The 17,708-nt window shown below is 42.1% G+C and overlaps 1 protein-coding gene across 1 annotated transcript in view; it reads left to right on the plus strand.

Annotated features, from left to right (window-relative positions):
- The window catches only part of LOC125637986 (solute carrier family 9 member C1-like), a 295,718-nt gene that overhangs the window by 122,282 nt on the left and 155,728 nt on the right, over positions 1-17,708 (plus strand). The window contains exons 11-13 of the mRNA XM_048853105.1: positions 5,747-5,913; positions 9,490-9,630; positions 16,842-16,939. Coding sequence (XP_048709062.1) covers positions 5,747-5,913; positions 9,490-9,630; positions 16,842-16,939 — 406 coding nt within the window. The remainder of the gene's footprint in view (positions 1-5,746; positions 5,914-9,489; positions 9,631-16,841; positions 16,940-17,708) is intronic.

Consider the following 17,708-nt stretch of genomic DNA (forward strand, 5'->3'; position numbering starts at 1 on the left):
CTGGTTTTTATCACAAATTTATCTATGCTTGTTTCTGGATAATGGAGATTTTTTTTTCTTTTTGCTATAGGTGATATACTGTGGCTATGTGACATACCTGATGTGACTGAAACACTATCTTTGGCAGATAACTCTGAAACTATAAAAAATTATGGTGATCTTGAAGGTGGATAGTCTTCAGAATCCTGTATGTTGAGGATGGGTTCTCCTAAACAAAATAAGTCAATGCAGTTATTTAATTATTATTACCATACTGCTCATTTAGTATTACTCATTGCATTCACTGACACTCAGTCTGCTTTAAAGGTGAAATTGTAAAAGGAAGATCTGCCTATTTCAGCTATTTATTTTTTATCACAACGGCATCTAAAATGATAGTACCATAGAGTAACAACTATATTTTTTGCTCAAACATAAGCGTGCAAGAATAGTCCAGACGGAAGACAAGCAGTCCTTAAGAAAGAAGTATGAAATAAAAAAGTTTACCAACCTGAAGATCCTGCATGTTCAGACATGTTCTTTTCATCTTCATCATCTTCAATGCAGCTTCCTCCTGAGAAGGAACACTTCTCATGATGTTGTTTCATTTGGGAAACCAGGCCTTGCATTTCTTTGTTGCACTGTTTGCATTTTGCATGCATGCCTGTCTTACCCACAGGTAGAGGAACTTCATTAAAATATTCCCAAACTCTTTTACGGCCTGCTGCCATTATAGGTTTTCCCTTCCCGTGAGAGAATGGTATGGTAGATCTAAAATCAATGAAGTCTACACTCAGAAAGGCCTCAAGACTTCTGGAATATGCTGCTCATTCAGTTTCACTTTTGTTTCTACTGCCTGTCCCTTCCTTCTCACATTTATCTCCAGATTTCTTCTCCTTGTCCAGATCTATTCCACCCCCAACAATCTTCTATTCAACAAACTTTTTGAAACTTTGCACTTTTAGAGAGAGATAAGGGATTGACTCTGTGTACACAAATTTGCAGAGTGACAATGGGGTTGAGATCTGTTATTTCTCACCTCTCTATATTATTTATTTATTTTAAAACATTTTTGCTGGTAAGAAGCATGTTATCTCTGGAGACACAAATCCACAGTTTGAGAACTGCAAAACTAAGCATCTCTGACGGTATCTTCTAGACTAAGCACTGAGTCCCATTGGGTAGACAGAAAGATTAACCTAAATAATCTATACAGAAGCCCCTGGAACCGCATAAGATTGGGTCCCTAATTCATGAACTATTGGAACTCATTTACAAAACTTTTCTTAAACATTACATGAATATATTGTCTCATACTATAGACTTAGAATTTATAATCCCTATTCCATGATGAGATACCTTTGAGCTATAATGTATCTTAATTAAAACTATCTTTAGATAAGTTTTTTCCTCAAAAAGCATTTTGTCAAACAAATCCGATTTAAATTAAAAAATCAGATTTTTTTGATTTTTTTTTTTAAAAATCATTGATTTTTATCTACCCTGATCCAAAGTAAGGACAGCCTGCAGAAGGGCACATGCAATTACTAGCCTTCCTCTGTTGGCTTCTCACCAACCAACTTCCATCCCACCAGCAACCTGTAGAAGTAAATATGCAATAACTAGCCTGTGTCTTCTGCACTGTGTTTAAATAAGCCACATTCCCCTAATGCGCATGGACCACCTGGTCTTTATTAACCTTCCCTAAGTTGCCAGAACAAGTATACACACCCTGGATGATAGGTCCATCAATAGCTATTAGCCTGGATGGGCAGGGATAGTGTCCCTAGCCTCTGTTTGTGAGAAGCTGGGAATGAGAGACATGGAATGGATCACTTGATGATTACCTGTTCTGTTCATTACCTCTGGGGAACCTGGCATTGACCACTGTCGGAAGACAAGATACTGGGCTAGATGGACTTTTGGTCTGACCCAATATGACCATTCTTATGTCACCCAGCCTTACAACACAGGTCCAGGGATCCTACCCAAATGGCAAAGTCTGTTAAAATGTCTTACCATCTCGAAGGTCACTGAAGACTGGAAAGAACCTATGGGAGTGGAATTCCCAAATCGAACAAAAAGCAACGTTTTATCAATGTTGACATGGTGACTACAATTTTGACAATAACTTGTTCTCTCTCACCCCCCATGTCCCCCAGCAGCTGACACATTGTGGCAATCACACACACAGGGGTGCTAACATTGATTTAAATGCCTGTCCAATTTACATAGGAGTAAAAGGAGCTCAAGAGATAACTTATTGAAAGAAATTATATGCGCATCCCAAGAGAAGGATAAAAAGGTGAAAGAGTAGAGGGAAGGGTTCCTGAAACATGATAAAGAGAAGAGAGAAAAGGACAGGGAAATGGTTACAGCCTCATAGGCAGAGTTGCTGGGAATGATGGAGAGGTAAACAACCCTCCTGGAGAACATGGTGGTTCATTGATCAAGGACTGTACCACAGCATATGATTCCCCTTTACCTCTGATACCTCCACATTCTGGGACACACCACTCACTGCAACAACACCCAGAAATAGGTTATTTTCTAGACAAAAACTTCAGCCTGTCTCCCGGTCTTTCTTCCTGCAAGGTTTAAAGTCTCTGTGGATCTGGCAGCGGTCCCCCTACATGTGCTTCTTGCAGGCACTTCAGGCAGCTTGACTGCGGATTGCTCAGAGGCACCAACGCATGCCTCAGCACGGGGTAATGGATAAAAACGCCAATAACTCAGTAAGTTACAAACTTTCACTAAAACTACTCGCAACTAACTAACATACAAATATGCAAAAGAGAAGACCACTGAGAGAGCTTGCCAAAGAAAGGATGATAGAAGTTCCAGGAACCGTCATAGGTGGTAAGAAGGAACTGAGGGGGTGCAGGGTCAGCTGGGTGCTTTGTACCAGTGCTATGAGTGCATAGCATCAGAGGGTGCTCAAGCTACCCCAATGGGTACCACTGGGAAAAATTTCCGACGACTGTGCTCAGAGTGCAAATACACATAGAGTGGAATGGACTTGTGTAACACATCTTGAAGAACAATAGTTACAAAAGGTTAGTAACCATTTTTTCTAGACATTCCATGCTTCAGGACAACAAAGAAAACAGTGGACAATAGGAAACCTTCTTATTTCTCTCACCTGAAAGGAATAGACTCTTCTGCCCCATCCCACCCTCCAAGCTGCAGAGAATAGTTTTGAGCACCTTGCTTATACAAGATGACCTTGAAACCACAAAATGATCTGCCCACTGCACTTTTATATAACTTTTTTAGGTTTTGACTGGGTTTGAAATTTGCAAATTATTGACTGTGACTATGGAGTACATTTGAATTGGTATATTGTGTTATTAAAAGTAAATTGAAAATGTCTTTGCAGTTGTTTCTGCATCTCATACAATTCATTATAAAGTTCACCTTTAGTGAACAAATTCATTAAACAATTCATTAAAATGTCCCACAGGAAACTTAATAAGATCTTTGCATGACTGCACATACATAGCAATACTTGTGCCATAATCTTGATTAAAACCTTGTACAAAAGCATAGATATTGTTCACAAGTGGCCTGTAGCTTCAGAACTGGAGCACAAGGGATTCCTGACTCTGTGCCCCTGAGCAGTTGCATCATTTCATAGACGCCTTCCCTCTGGCTGTTCAAAACCTTCTGCAAGTCTGCCAATCTCCTCCTTGTTTCCATCAGTAAGTCTCTCTCTCTCTCTTCCTTTTACAAAAGTTGTGCAAAACACAGGAAGAACCTATAATCAAAGGCAAATACTTTTAATCTATATCCAGCCTTGACATTAGGCTCCTCCATTTACCTTTCAGTCTTCCAATGTACATTCTATTATCCTTCTGCAAATACTCAGGTTATAGTTATAGAATTCCATTCTGCCATCCAGGAATCCAGTAAAAGGCTTCATAATCCAGGAATTTAGGGATAACCTTGGTCTCTCAGAATGACCGGAATGAATTGTAACACTATTATTGTACATAGATACCATGAGAGCAGAAGTTCAATTTCTCATTACAGAAAACAGTACAGAGTTTCTAAAGCTCCTTTCCAGACCACCCCACATTAATGTTTGTGAACATGGTGATTAACCAGGACCTGCAGCACCAGGGAGAAATATCTCATTCTTCTGATGACCTCAGGAACCTGGGGGGTCAGGGTAGGCAAGGAATAGGTATTTGGATCCCATCAGTGACTCCAACTGTACATAACCATTAATAACCTCCTGTGCATTGCCCTGCTTTATTACCCAGGGGACAGCATCTTCTTGGAAGCAGCATACATCTCCATGACAACAGTCTTGACAATTGATCTACCAACACCAGACTGGTTAGCTACTGACTGCTAGCAATCCAGTGTGGTAAGCTTCCAGATGGCAATGGTCACATGCTTCTTCACAGTGAAGAGAGCTTGCATGCAACTCTTCCACCACTGGAGCTCTAGGGCAAGCTTTACCCAGATTTCCAGGAATGTGGCTTTTGACATCCTGAAAGTGCTATCGCTGCTGCTGGCCATCATAGGCCTGCAGCACTATCCTGTCCCACTAGTAAGTACTATGTATCTGAGCCTAAAAGTGTTGGTCTTATAAGTGAAGTTGTGCCTGTGAAAGATCTAAGAGACTTATCTTCTTGATTTCAGTCTCCTCCTCCTCAGGTACCCTTAGCACTCTGATTCTGAAGCCATTGCACGATTTTACATATGCTTGCGGCATCCTGTTTATATCATCTCCTTAAGGATAGTAGTATGTACCAATGTTTCCTCCCTGCTGCTTGACAGTGCTTTGAAAATGTCGCTGGCTCACCAAGGCCATGTGGATGTTGGGATGAAAGGAGAGGAATCATGGGAAATTTTTAGTTTGACTCCAAATACCCTAATCCTATTTCCTTCTGGTAGGTATCCCACAATATGTGGTGAAAAAACTCCCAGAGTTCCCACAGCACAGTGGTGAAGCAATGCACCATTGGATGTCTGCCAGGAATACTAAACTTTTATTTCAAAACATTGTTGTGCTAAGTGGCCACAGTGATACGAGGCAAAAATTCCTTACTTGAGGGATCACAATGTGCTGTGTATGTACTGCTCACACAACAGTTGTTGTGAAGGCACTTAAACAAAACCCACAGCAAGTTTCAAGTGTAGACGTCCTCTTAGGAAGGTGGTTGTGGAATAAAAGACAGCGAGTGAAAAACATAACTGTAGAAAAGATGAAGTTCTTTATTTAATTGAGGATGGGTCCTGCTTTTGAGTAGAGGGTTGGACTAAATGACCTACTGAGGTCCCTTCCAACCCTGATATTCTATGATTCTATGATTCTATAAAAATCTCTAACACTCACAGTATTACAATACAGTACCAAACACTATCTGAAAGAGTCCTCAGTTAACTAATGAGAAAGAGACCTTAAAAAGAGGAAATGAATTGCTCAGAATAGCACAATAAACATTCATGTAAAAGGCCCTATGGAAAAGAACAGCCTAATATTCCCATTCAGTTGCCACTGGAAACAAATGGGTCTGAAGAGTAGAGGAGGTGGTGAGAGCAACATGCAGCTGCTGTTACAAAGTGAAATCTCTGGCTTCTGGCAATGGTCTGAGCATATAGCTTCTTAGATTAAGACTTTTACCCTGCTCCCAGCAACTTTACAGAAATGGCCTTTCAGCCAGGCAGTCACCCCATAGCCTCAGTCAGGCATTCTCTTTCACATCTTACAAATATATAGACAACCTAAATGTATTCATTTTCTTCCTTTCCATAGGTCTATGTAATATTACTCTTCCAAAGCGTATGGCAATGTACAGTGCTGTTCAGCGTATAAAAGAAATGGAGGCCAACGCATTTTCCATGTTGAAACTTGATAGATTTTTAGCTGATGCAAATTGGACTATGACTGAAGAAGCAATTAAAATTGATTACCCTTATAAAGTGAGTAATTTATCTTTATTGTATTTCTTACAAAGAAAATTATGTAAGCAGCAAAAGTAATGCTTGAAACAAAAGAATGATTCACAGTTTTTGATTTACACTGGCATCCATTGCAAGAAGAGCAGACTCTCCAGTATTAAGTTTACAGGCTAGTAGGAGAGAATTGTAATGATAAATGAGTTCTCTGGTTTGATGGAAATATCTGATATACCATTAATATTATGGGGTTTTTATGAAGGGGGGAAATTAATATACCAAAAAATTAGGGGCTAGATATCCTGCACAGACATCCTGATCTCTTTGAGGTTAGTTTTAATGAAAAGAGGGCTTTGTGGAAATAGAGTTGAGCTATATAAGAGTAAGTGATGATTAATACAATACTTTGTCCTCAGTTACTTTTAAGAAATGTTCCTATAAAACTTGAACTTGAGTATCTTTCTGGAATACAATGATTGTTAGCTCTTCTGACAACATTAGTAATTTTATTGAAATGGGGAGGGAATATTTGTTGTACTCAGTGAAGTTACATGTGCAGCTGAAAGAAGCTAGTACCTTTGTTTCACATTGCTTGTTGGTGTCTTGGCTACAGCTAGGATATTTAGAATTTAGATGTAATAGGAAAGAATAAATAAGCTAATGTTCAGATTTGGGTTAGTGTTTGGGAAGATATTGGGATCTTCAGATCCTAATATTGCCAAATTTAATATTATCTGTTTTTCCACCCAACTCTCCCTTCTCAAAGGAGGCATACTAACCCCAGTTACTAGGAGTTGTCCCAATGACCCTATGTCATCCTCTTGCCTTGATGTCTTTGGGAGTGGCTGAATGTTTGCCCACCTCTCTATTGCCACTATTTAGGCAGTGACTATCTTGCATACTTCCCCTCCTGAATCTTTGGTGAAAATTACAGTAATAGGCCCCCTCTTGCTCCGAAATCCCATTGCCACCTCTTCATAGACCCTTCACTGGTCTGAGACACCCCACCTTCCTACACAACCTGGGCACTGTACTGTATAAATCTAGGGTCCCTGCTGCACAAGGACCTGAAAGGTATGAAAACGCAAAACATTATTTTTTGTTGGTCTCCTGGGTCAATAAAACTTCATATTCACCTTCACCAAGTCAATATCTGTATATTATATTCTGAAACACACATACCCTCATTACATAAATGCATACACACAATTAAATAATATAGAGAAAAACTAACAGTATGTTCTACCTATTGTATTGTCACTTGACTGCAAATCGTAGCCCATTCTCTGCTGTAAATAGAAATAAAACACCTCAAACTTCATATTATTAAGAAGAGTTCTGTACGCAATTGCAGTAATAGTACAAGTGTTTGAATGATAATTATACATGCACCCATGTCTATCTTCCCATTCCCACAAGGGGTAGATTGTTCAGATCATTATTTGGGTTGTATTGGGGCTAGGATTCAGGTTATGATTAGATTAATCCATGACACTGTTGTGACCTGTTAATTAATTCAGGTTTATTTTGTTAACTCTGTATCAGCATTTGACTTATCATCCAGTAGGTCACTAACCAGAAAATATATTTCCTTCTAGTGCTCAAAGAGCATCTACAGTAGCATCTACCAAACTTCTGAAAATTGAGCTTCCCCTTCAGAAAAACTAGAACAATTGCACCCTTTTATCCTTCACATGTGGCGTTCAAAGCCTACACAAATGAAGTCACTCAGAGTACATTGTATAGATCTTTATAATATGATACTTCATCATCATTCTTTCCGACGTTTCTCAGCATTTATATACTTTAAGAAAACCATAACAATATCATACTTTTTTCTAATAACTTTGGTTTTAAATAATTTATTTATTGTAATTTATTCCTAGGAGTATAAATAAGCTTCTTGTGAGTAGGGGACACAGCCATCCTCCTTGATTCACAGAAGGAAGAACAGAAATAGTTCAAGTATCAGAGGGGTAGCCGTGTTAGTCTGGATCTGTAAAAGCAGCAAAGAGTCCTGTGGCACCTTATAGACTAACAGACTTATTGGAGCATAAGGTGAGGCATGAGGGTGACAGCCTGGAGCTGCTGTTAGACCCAGCCTGCTGAGTCCAGGGGCCTATGAGGGTGACAGCTTGGAGGTGCTGCTCGACCCAGCCTACTGAGTCTAGGGACATATAAAGGGTCAGTTTGGGAGTGCTAATTAACCCGGTCCTCTCAGACATGCTCTGTTAGTGTGTGTGTTCGTCTGATTCTGGGGCTGGAAGAACCCAGCCCTCGGGACCCTAGATTCCAGGGCCAGCTCCAGCATTTTTGCCTCCCCAAGCGGCAAACAAAACAAAACAAAAAACCTTGCCGCTGAACACGGAGGCAGAGTGATGGTGCGGCTGCTGAATTGCCGCCGGCGACTGAAGAAGAGTCGTGTCCTCACCGTGGGTGAATACCCACTTCATCAGATGCATGTCAGTGTTCCTTCCCCACTCTGAACGCTGGGGTACAGCTGTGGGGATGCGCATTCAAGACCCCCTAAGCTTATTTTTACCAGTTTAGGTTAAAAACTTTCCCAAGGCACAAATTCCACCTTGTCCTTGAACAGTGTGCTGCCACCACCAAGTGATTTAGAGAAAGAATCAGAGAAAGGACCACTTGGAAAGGACCATTTTGTTCCCCCAAAATATCCCCCCAAACCCTTACATCCCCTTTCCTGGGGAGGCTTGAGAATAATATCCTAACCAATTGGTTACAAAGTGACCACAGACCCAAATCCCTGGATCTTTGGACACTTAAAAAAAATCAATAAGTTCTTAAAAGAAGAATTTAATTTAAAAAAAAGAGAAAAGGTAAAAATCCCCTCTGTAAAATCAGGTTGGAAGATTACAGGGTAACAAAAGATGCACAAAACAGAGAGGAACCCCCTCTAGCCTTAGTTACAACAAAACAGGGATAAACCTCCCTCCAGCAAAGGGATGCAAGTACTGCTGGATGAATCCACCGAGGAAAGGTCAGCCTTCATCACCCATGTAGGGCTCTTTGAATTTAATGTGCTCCCTTTCGGGCTGCGAAATGCACCCGCCACTTTCCAAAAACTTGTAGGCAGTCTCCTAGCAGGACTGGGAGAATCTGCAGTTGCCTACCTTGATGGTGTGGCCATCTTTTCTGATTCATGGGCAGAACACCTGGAGCATCTGCAAAAAGTCTTCGAGCGCACTCCAATACGTCTGTTAGTCTATAAGGTGCCACAGGACTCTTTGCCGCTTTTACTGATCCAGACTAACATGGCTACCCCTCTGATACTTAAAAGAAATAGTTCAGAATCTTTCTGAAAAAAGTTTTAATTTTTAATATAAACATACAATTTAGATTGTTAGATTTCTTTGCCATTATGAAATACTGCAAATTTAATTTCTGACTTTATTGTCTTGATGTAACAATTTCCGTTTGTGTCTAACTCCATATGGAGATTAAATTTGCATTTGAATTAGCATTTTAAATGTAATGTTAGCCTTTGTTTTTTAAACATAGTTCTCTTAGTTAGCTTTTTGGTTCTCATGTGTCCAATATGTTGCGGTCAGTTCACTTGTTTCTGTTTTTCTTATTTAGTTTGACATAGAGGAAGTTTCCCAAATTGTTAGAACACTTAAATGTCCGGATTGTAACACAGAAATTTCATATGAGACAACACCTCAACAAATAGCTGACATACTGGAAGAAGCCAGGTTACGTCTTTTAACATCACAAATAGTTAGTATTCATTCTATTTGGTTCTATTCTTATTTTTCTCGATTAACACGCACATTTTAATTTTAGTACTATTATTTAAGGAATGGGTATCCAAATGTGAGCTGTGGACCACTTTGGACCTCAAGCCTTTCAATTGTGGCCTTCAAGGATGACAGTGTTAAGAAGAAATGTTGTACTTGATTATAAACTGAAAATGTATACCCTCAGATATGTGATATGACTTTTAAACTGAAACATTTGAATCAGCCCTATTACTACAAGGAGGAAATCAATGGGACTGCTTTCCCATCTGTCTCCCACTGTTTCTCTTGGAGCCTCAGGAGCAGCTCTGGTGTGAGCTCTGACCAGCATCTGCATCCCTTCCTTGTTGCAGCTACTAATCAGCTCCCACACTGGTCCTCTGCTGAATCCTAGGGAAGGGGTGAGAGAATAATTCTGGCTTGTACATTAATTTCTTTCTTGCTAGGCTTTGGGAACCCCAGAGGTAGCATGATAGAAGTTTGAGTGCATCTATGTTGGGCCTATGGGAGTATCTGACAAATGATGGCTCCTTTCCCCAATGCAGCCACTCAGGGCAGCCCAGGAGAGGATTAAAAAAGCTGAAGCTGAGAACCCACAACTGAATATGGCTCCCAGATTCTCTTCCCTACCTCAGGCTAAAGAATCTTTGCTCCAGCTTGATTCAGTCCTCAAGAGACCATACTCCAGCAAGGGATTGTCAAGAATGCAGCACACACCAGCCACTCTCCCCTCCACATGCCCCTTACATCAGGAGCTGCAGGCAGGGGTCATAGGATCTGAATTCAGTGGCTCTGTATCCGCTGAGAACTCTCGCATATATGGGGAACTTACTGACAGTTTCTGCTCCCTTTGTGTTGTGTGAGTGGAGTAGGATAGAGAATCCACCTCAACGTACTGATTGTGGTCCCTTGATCTTTTTGAAATATGTTTGGCTGTCCAGCTGAAAAAGTTGGACATCACTGAATTAAGGATAAACTTAGAATCATTTGACCTTCTAAGACATGCGCTGAAAGATCTGATTTTCTGCATAACACTTATTGGCATTACTAACACCTAAAATAAAGTAGTATTTTCAGCTTTCCTGCCTTAAGTGTTAGCGATGTGAATAACTGTTTCTAGAGATCAGAGAAACCTGAACTCTGATCTTGATAGATAAATAAAGGAAAAATTATTTTCAAGTCAGATGCAGTGTGGAAGGAGAGTTCTGCCTTTGCTCATTCTCTTACCCAGGTGAAACACACTGAGTTTAAGACAATAAGGCATGGACCTTGCCAAATACCAAATTCAGGTGGCCTTTTATGCAGACTGTCACAGTTTCAGTGTAATTGCACCTGTATTTCCTCCTCCATGGTCCACTTCAGGAGTTCCCAGTCAGGTTTCAGGCCTCCAGGCATCACCTATCCCAGGGTAGGGCCCCTTGTCCCACTCCCTTCTGACCAGGAGTTTTAAGGCTCCTCTGATCCTTACATTACACTATGATGTCCCCAGCAAACCAGTCTGCCTAAAGGCCAGCACCTGGGCTTTGCTTTCTCTCTAATGTTACCAGATTTGCCCCTTAGTTTGTGGTATGCTCATTTATTAGGGTTACTCTTCTGGGGGAGGAGGGGTTCTGTAATTCTATCAATGTACTGCGTGTGTCACTTGTGTTCTCATACAGAGCCCTACTTCTCCCTTCTTCCCTCCCAATGGAGCTATCCTGCAGGACCTAGCAGGGCTGGCTCCAGGCACCAGTGAACCAAGCAGGTGCCTGGGGTGGCAAATGTAAAGGGGCAGCAGGACATTGGGCTCTGGGGCGGGAATCCACCCTTGGCGGTGGCGGAAATTCGGTGGCTGCTCCATCACAGAGTGTTTTGCGCTCGGTGGAAATTTGGCGGCGGGGACGCAACTCTTCTTCAATTGCCGGCGGCAATTCGGCGGCTGCACCATCACTCTGCCTCTGTGTTCAGCGGCAAGGTTTTTTGTTTTGTTTTGTTTGCCGCTTGGGGCGGCAAAAACGCTGGAGCCGGCCCTAGAATCTAGGGTCCCGAGGGCTGGGTTCTTCCAGCCCCAGAATCAGACGAACACACACACTAACAGAGCATGTCTGAGAGGACCGGGTTAATTAGCACTCCCAAACTGACCCCTTATATGTCCCTAGACTCAGAAGGCTGGGTCGAGCAGCACCTCCAAGCTGTCACCCTCATAGGCCCTTGGACTCAGCAGGCTGGGTCTAACAGCACTTCCAGGCTATCACCCTCATATGACATTGGCACACCCTGAGCAGGCTGGGTCAAGCAGCACTTCCATGCTGCCACCCTCATATGCCCCAGGTTCAGCATGTCCCTATCCCCACTTTCACATTACAATTGTTCTGGTAGTAACCCACTTGATGAGCAAACCCCACAGGATTTTTGGGCGCTGCAGGGATCTTCAGCTTATGTATGAGAAGCGTTGCTGCAGAGCGAATGGGGTAGCCAGAAAACACCCACAGGTGGAGGGGCAGGGGAAGAGAGAGAGAGAGAAACAACCAGCTTAACCAGTTAATCAATGCCAGGTAATAACCATACAAGGGGAGCCAAACAAACAGAACCCTTATAATATTAAATCTAACTTAAATTTAATTATAAAAGTCAGGTTCAGAAAACTATAACTGATCACACAAGTCAGGGTCAGAAGGCTATATTTAGAGAGAGAGAGAGCTGGGTTCTCACCACTCCATGAAGCTTGAATCAATCGGGGTTCCCAAGTGGTGGTGGCGGCTGAGGGTCTGGACTGCTGGAGACAGGCAGAGCACCCAGTACGATCTGTCAGGAGAAGATGAATTCCTTATGGAACTGATACAGATTTTGGATCCTGGCATCAGAGCCACTTACTTGAGTGTGGGTAGGGGTTTTTGTAGGGAAAGAACAATGATTCAAGGGAGAACACTAGATTTGTTTATGGGTAAACTGATCACTCAAGGGAATATACCAAAGTTTTTTTGTTCAGGCTAGTCAATAGGAACTGCTCATTCCTGGCCATGGGTGGTATTCCTTTGAGGGAGCTCACAATGCAATTAGGCAGCTTCAGTATTTTGAATACCAATAAAGGATTTATTACTAGAATTAGTCTGATAACTGCTGAGCTGGGTGTGTGCAGATGTGGATTCATTAACATCTGGAGCAGAGAGCACCCAGAGTTTGTTGCGGTTCTTGCCTTGGAATCTCTGTTCTCCATTCTGTATGCTAATGGGGATGCCTCCCTGTCCCATCCTTGATGCAAATGAGGCTGTGGGAGTTTCCTTAATCCTGTCACCCTTGTCCAGAGGGGTTTAGGTGTGTCTTCCACTGTCTTTTCATTGCTTTTTGTAAGTCTTTCTTCCTAACGGCTTTGGTTCAAGCAGAGGCTGGGGGGTGGGGAGAAGGTCTTTTGTGAGTCAGACAGGCTGGGAACTGCGCCTTGGTTCCCCAAGAACACAGAGCTGATAGGTAACACTGAGGGCTATGAACAATATATTGACAGCAGTTACAAGTTACTATAGAGGTCTTTCTAACCAAGCACATTTATTCTTAAGGTAAAAGCTTTAAACACACACTAAACATACCAGAAGTCACCCATCAGTCTTCTGAGTCCCTAGTAGGCCAAAATCTTTCCAACTCTTCCATAAGATTTGAGGCCATCCCCTTGAATAGAAGGCCCTGTCTATTTGATCAACCAGAAAGAAAGGCCTGAGTCAGTTTAAATGAGGCCTTTTTATGCAAAAGCCCTTTCTTTGTTTGTCTCTGAAAAATCCAGGTTGAACCAGTATATGCAAGCCCAGTTTACAACTGAAGTAATTGACTTTAAGCACTCCCCACTGTTTCTGGTTTCTGAAGAAGCTGTAATAACCCTGTCCCTGGAGCTGCATACAATCCCTAGCCTACAGTGATACATAAACTTAATACAATATGGTCCCCAAGGATATTGCATAGGATTGCAATATCTATCACACAGGTGATATGGTAGCAAGCGATGTTCCCTCTGGCATGAATGGCCAACAAATGTGTAGATACACACATCAAGCTTTTATTTACAAAGGTACAGAATGAGCCTGAGGACACTCTCTGTTCTGGGCAAACCTTTTGCGGGAAAAGCCTTAGTGAGTGTTGTTCTGAAACAATCATACCATTGACATGATGATGATGATGGGCGATCACTCGTTACTGCGTATGATCATCTTCCATGAGAATTATGGCTCCTCAGGTGGCTAATAAGGCCAATCCTTGAACCACAAGTTCTATTGCAATGAGGGCAGATGTTTTCAGACTCAGACCTAGACTCAGCATCATTACATCTGACAGCTTGGATGCTGGCTGGCTGATATCCACTGAAAGAAGCTGTTCAGCTGAAGTTCAGACCATCCTGTTCCAAAGTCTCAACTAGACTAAAACTTCTAAAACTAAGTGAAAGAGATTTTGTATTTGGGCATCTCAGCACCAGCTGCCTCCCTTGATAACACTCATTTCAGCAATATTGGACTACCTACTAGCTGTGCCAGGATGTGCAAACCGAGCAGCAGCCAAGCAAATGTTAATGAACTGCTATGGGCAAAGCAACCCTACCTCACCACACCTGCAAAGCATATCAGCCCTAGAAGAAAGGTCTTTAAAACTTTTATAAATGAATTATCTGAGGCCACTGAACTGGACTACAACTGGCCAGGGCCTCCTTGAAGGAATGATGGCCTGCCACTGCTTTCTGTTAGTTAGGTTCCTCCTCTCTTTTGGGACCATCAGTAGTCCAAGAAAGACTAGATTCTACAGGACATAGTTGGAGGGCAGTCTCTCCCACACCTGGATCTGTGCTAATGACTGCCCAGGTGATGTGGACTAGATGAGTGCAGGACCCTATCAAATCCCAAGGGTGTCCTATGGGAGACCAAGTCCATGACAATGTGGTAGAGAATCTGTGGTAGAGAATCTTTCAACCCCGTAGAAGAGTATGACGTACACAAAAAACCCCAAGGTTCCTCACCCTCTGGTGAGATCTGGTGGACTCTAGAAAATGGATAAATCTGGAGCAGCTACTAAAATGGATGGTGGAGAAACAAAGCAGGTCACACTACAAGAACAACAAATGGTGGCCCACAATAGTAAAAGGCAACCCCTAGCAGCAACAACTGATCTGCACGTTGGTTTCCCAGCAACAAGACCACAGCAAAGACTGGTGTAGCAGATGCTGGTGTTTCTACAACCTTCAGGAACAGTCAGGGCCCCAGCAACTGAACCCATGAACCCCATCACACTAGTTCCCCTGCTATTGTGTTTTTTATGTGTACACTCTGGTCACCTCTGCCAGCACTGCCCCTTTTTAGAGTAGGTAGTGTTGTTATAGCCATATTGGTCCCAGGATATTAGAGAGACAAAGTGGGTGAAGTGATATTTTTATTGGACCAATTTCTGTTGGTGAGAGAGCCAAGTTTTCAAGATTACACAGACCTGAAGAAGAGCTTTGTAAGATCAAAAGCTTTTATCTCTCACCAACAGAAGTTGGTCCAATAAAATATTACCTCACCCACCTTGCCTTTCTAGAGTGCAATTTATGGTCAGATTTGGACCCCAGAATCTTCAGCATGTATGTTGGATCCAGCCAAGCTGATGGTCCATGTCAAGATCAATGGGACAGAAGACTAATAGATTTAGACTGTAGTCAGACCATAATCCAAGAGTAGTTTGTTGAGTTTGGGGAATATTTTTTTTTACATTGTGTTTTATGATAATGTGAAAGCCTATGGCAGTAGACTTTACATATGGGAGACCTTGTAGTGGAGCAGGCCCCAACTCTTGCCTACCCAGTTATCTTGGGCTATGGCTAGGAACACTTCACAGAGGTACTGAAGGAGTGGGACAATTGTCTGATGAGATGCCCCCAGTGCTTTCACTGAAATCTGTCCTGGAGCCCATAAGTCTGGTAGGCCTAGAGGAAGAAGAGGATCCTGCTGAAGGGTGCTCCAGTCACACAGAGTCTCCCTCATGAGCCCAAACAGGCAAAGAGCCAGAAATATTCCCCCCTCATGAAGTTGATGTGCTGATGGAACACCAATTTCATAAAAGAGCAACAGGGTAGTCAGACACTGAGTCAGGCATCCAACCATCTTGTAGTGGTGAATAGTGAGGTTGTAGACCCGCAGAGAGCCAGGCAGTGGCCCTGCTTCAGAATCTGAGATGACTCAATTTATCAACCAGTCACTGAACATCTGCCTTGCTGGTACCAGGCAGATTTCTGCTGAGGTTATGCCCAAACCCCCAGTGTTTAAACATTGCCAGACCTGCAACAGGTCTTTTCCCCTCAGTAATGGACATTCCATCTGCTTCCATTGCCTCAGGGAGGCCCATATGCTATCTAAGTGTAAATTCTGCACTGGCTTTAAGAGCAGATCTAGAAAGCAGAGAGAAGACAAAATCAAGTTATTTCTCTCATTTCTCAAGACCTGCTACTGATTCAGAGCCTGACACATGCACCCTCCGACACCGTACATCACCCTTTCAGTCCAAAAAAGAGAAGGCACAAATCCCTTGTTAAGGAGTTGAAGAGGAAAGGAAGATGTCCCAAAGACACAATATATATACTAACTATGGCCCTGAGGATATATGGGCCGCAGCTGTGTGCTGATTGGGCTGCAAGCAGTCTGCAGGCTGTGGGTTGAGAACCACTGTCTCAAACCATAGCGTGGGTCTGCGTGCACTGTTAGGCCGCATGGCAGCCTCTACGTTCATTACACCCCACACCAGACTGCATTCAAGGTGCCCCAACCCTGGCTCAGGATGGTCTGCACACCCAGCAAACACAGCTTGACAAAGAGGGTATCTATTCTGCAGAAGGTTCTTGACTCCACCAATTGCTGGAAGGAGCCTCACAAGGTCTGTGTGGGGACCCCATTCATGCACCCCCCTTAAGAGGAGCATTACCACAGATGCCGCATTGCTAAACTGGGGAGTTCAGTTCCAGGTCCTTACAGCTGAAGGCAGGTGCACTCCCTGATAGTCCACAGGAAGAATTATTTATATGGAATTATCCACATAATATAAATGTAAGTATGTAAAATGAATTTATTTTTGTACTTAATTATATTGATATGTAAAATATTTTTATTCTAGCAAGAATAGAGAAAAAGTTAGCAAGTCTTTTTTCATTTACTTTGTAGAAATTTTTATGTTAATTCATGTTTTTGAGGGTTTTTTGTTTTTATCTAGGCTAGTTATCAGAAGCAATACCACACTGGAATGCTTAACCAAGATGCTGCCCAAACATTAATAGGTGCAGCAGAAAGCTATGTTGATATTAGAGGGAAGTAAGTGCTTCATTTACTTTAATTTTTAAAATTGAAATTAGTTGAATATCCGACAGTATGGGCCAGATGTTCAAATATGGGTGTAACAGAGGAAATGTACATCCATTGCATTCACTAATCCCTAGACTTGTGTTTACAAATGAGCAGCCTGTAGATGCAGTTACCTGATGTGCAAGCAGTCATGTAACTTAATGGACTGGTATAGAATTTTATAGGCATATTCATTGCTTTGAAAACGTGCTCCTACTGTACATGTTCTACATATGAATAGTCTAAAAGGGGAAGTTTTGTTTTAAAAAACAGTGAATAATCTAATCAAAGTAGTTTAGTAATTTTTAAAACAATTTTTGGTGCAAATTAGTCATCGTGAAAATTGCCAGACATTATAGCCTTGTAACTGATATACTCTATTATTTACATAACAAATATAGCATGGGCAGCAGCATTGAAAGATGACTTAAACCATCCTTGACCCTCTTTTACAAGCACCACCTTTAGAAGTGAGACAGGAATTTCATCTCCATGCCACTTTTATCTGTCCATCATAGTATCATGTACCTGCATCTGTCACTAAAGTATCTGAATGCCTCTAATTAGAAAGATTGCTGATCTGGATTAGTTCAGTCTCCTCTGGAAGTTCATTTAACAGTCAGATCCCTGCAGTTGAAAATGCTCAGCACATGCTGCTCTTCCCGCCCCCCAGCCTGATGGAGAGAACTGGCTGGCTCCTGGACCTAGGCTGCAAAGTGGGTACCAGCACCATCTGGCG

This window comes from Caretta caretta, chromosome 6, assembly GCF_965140235.1.
Source record: "Caretta caretta isolate rCarCar2 chromosome 6, rCarCar1.hap1, whole genome shotgun sequence".
Lineage (NCBI taxonomy): Eukaryota > Metazoa > Chordata > Testudines > Cheloniidae > Caretta > Caretta caretta.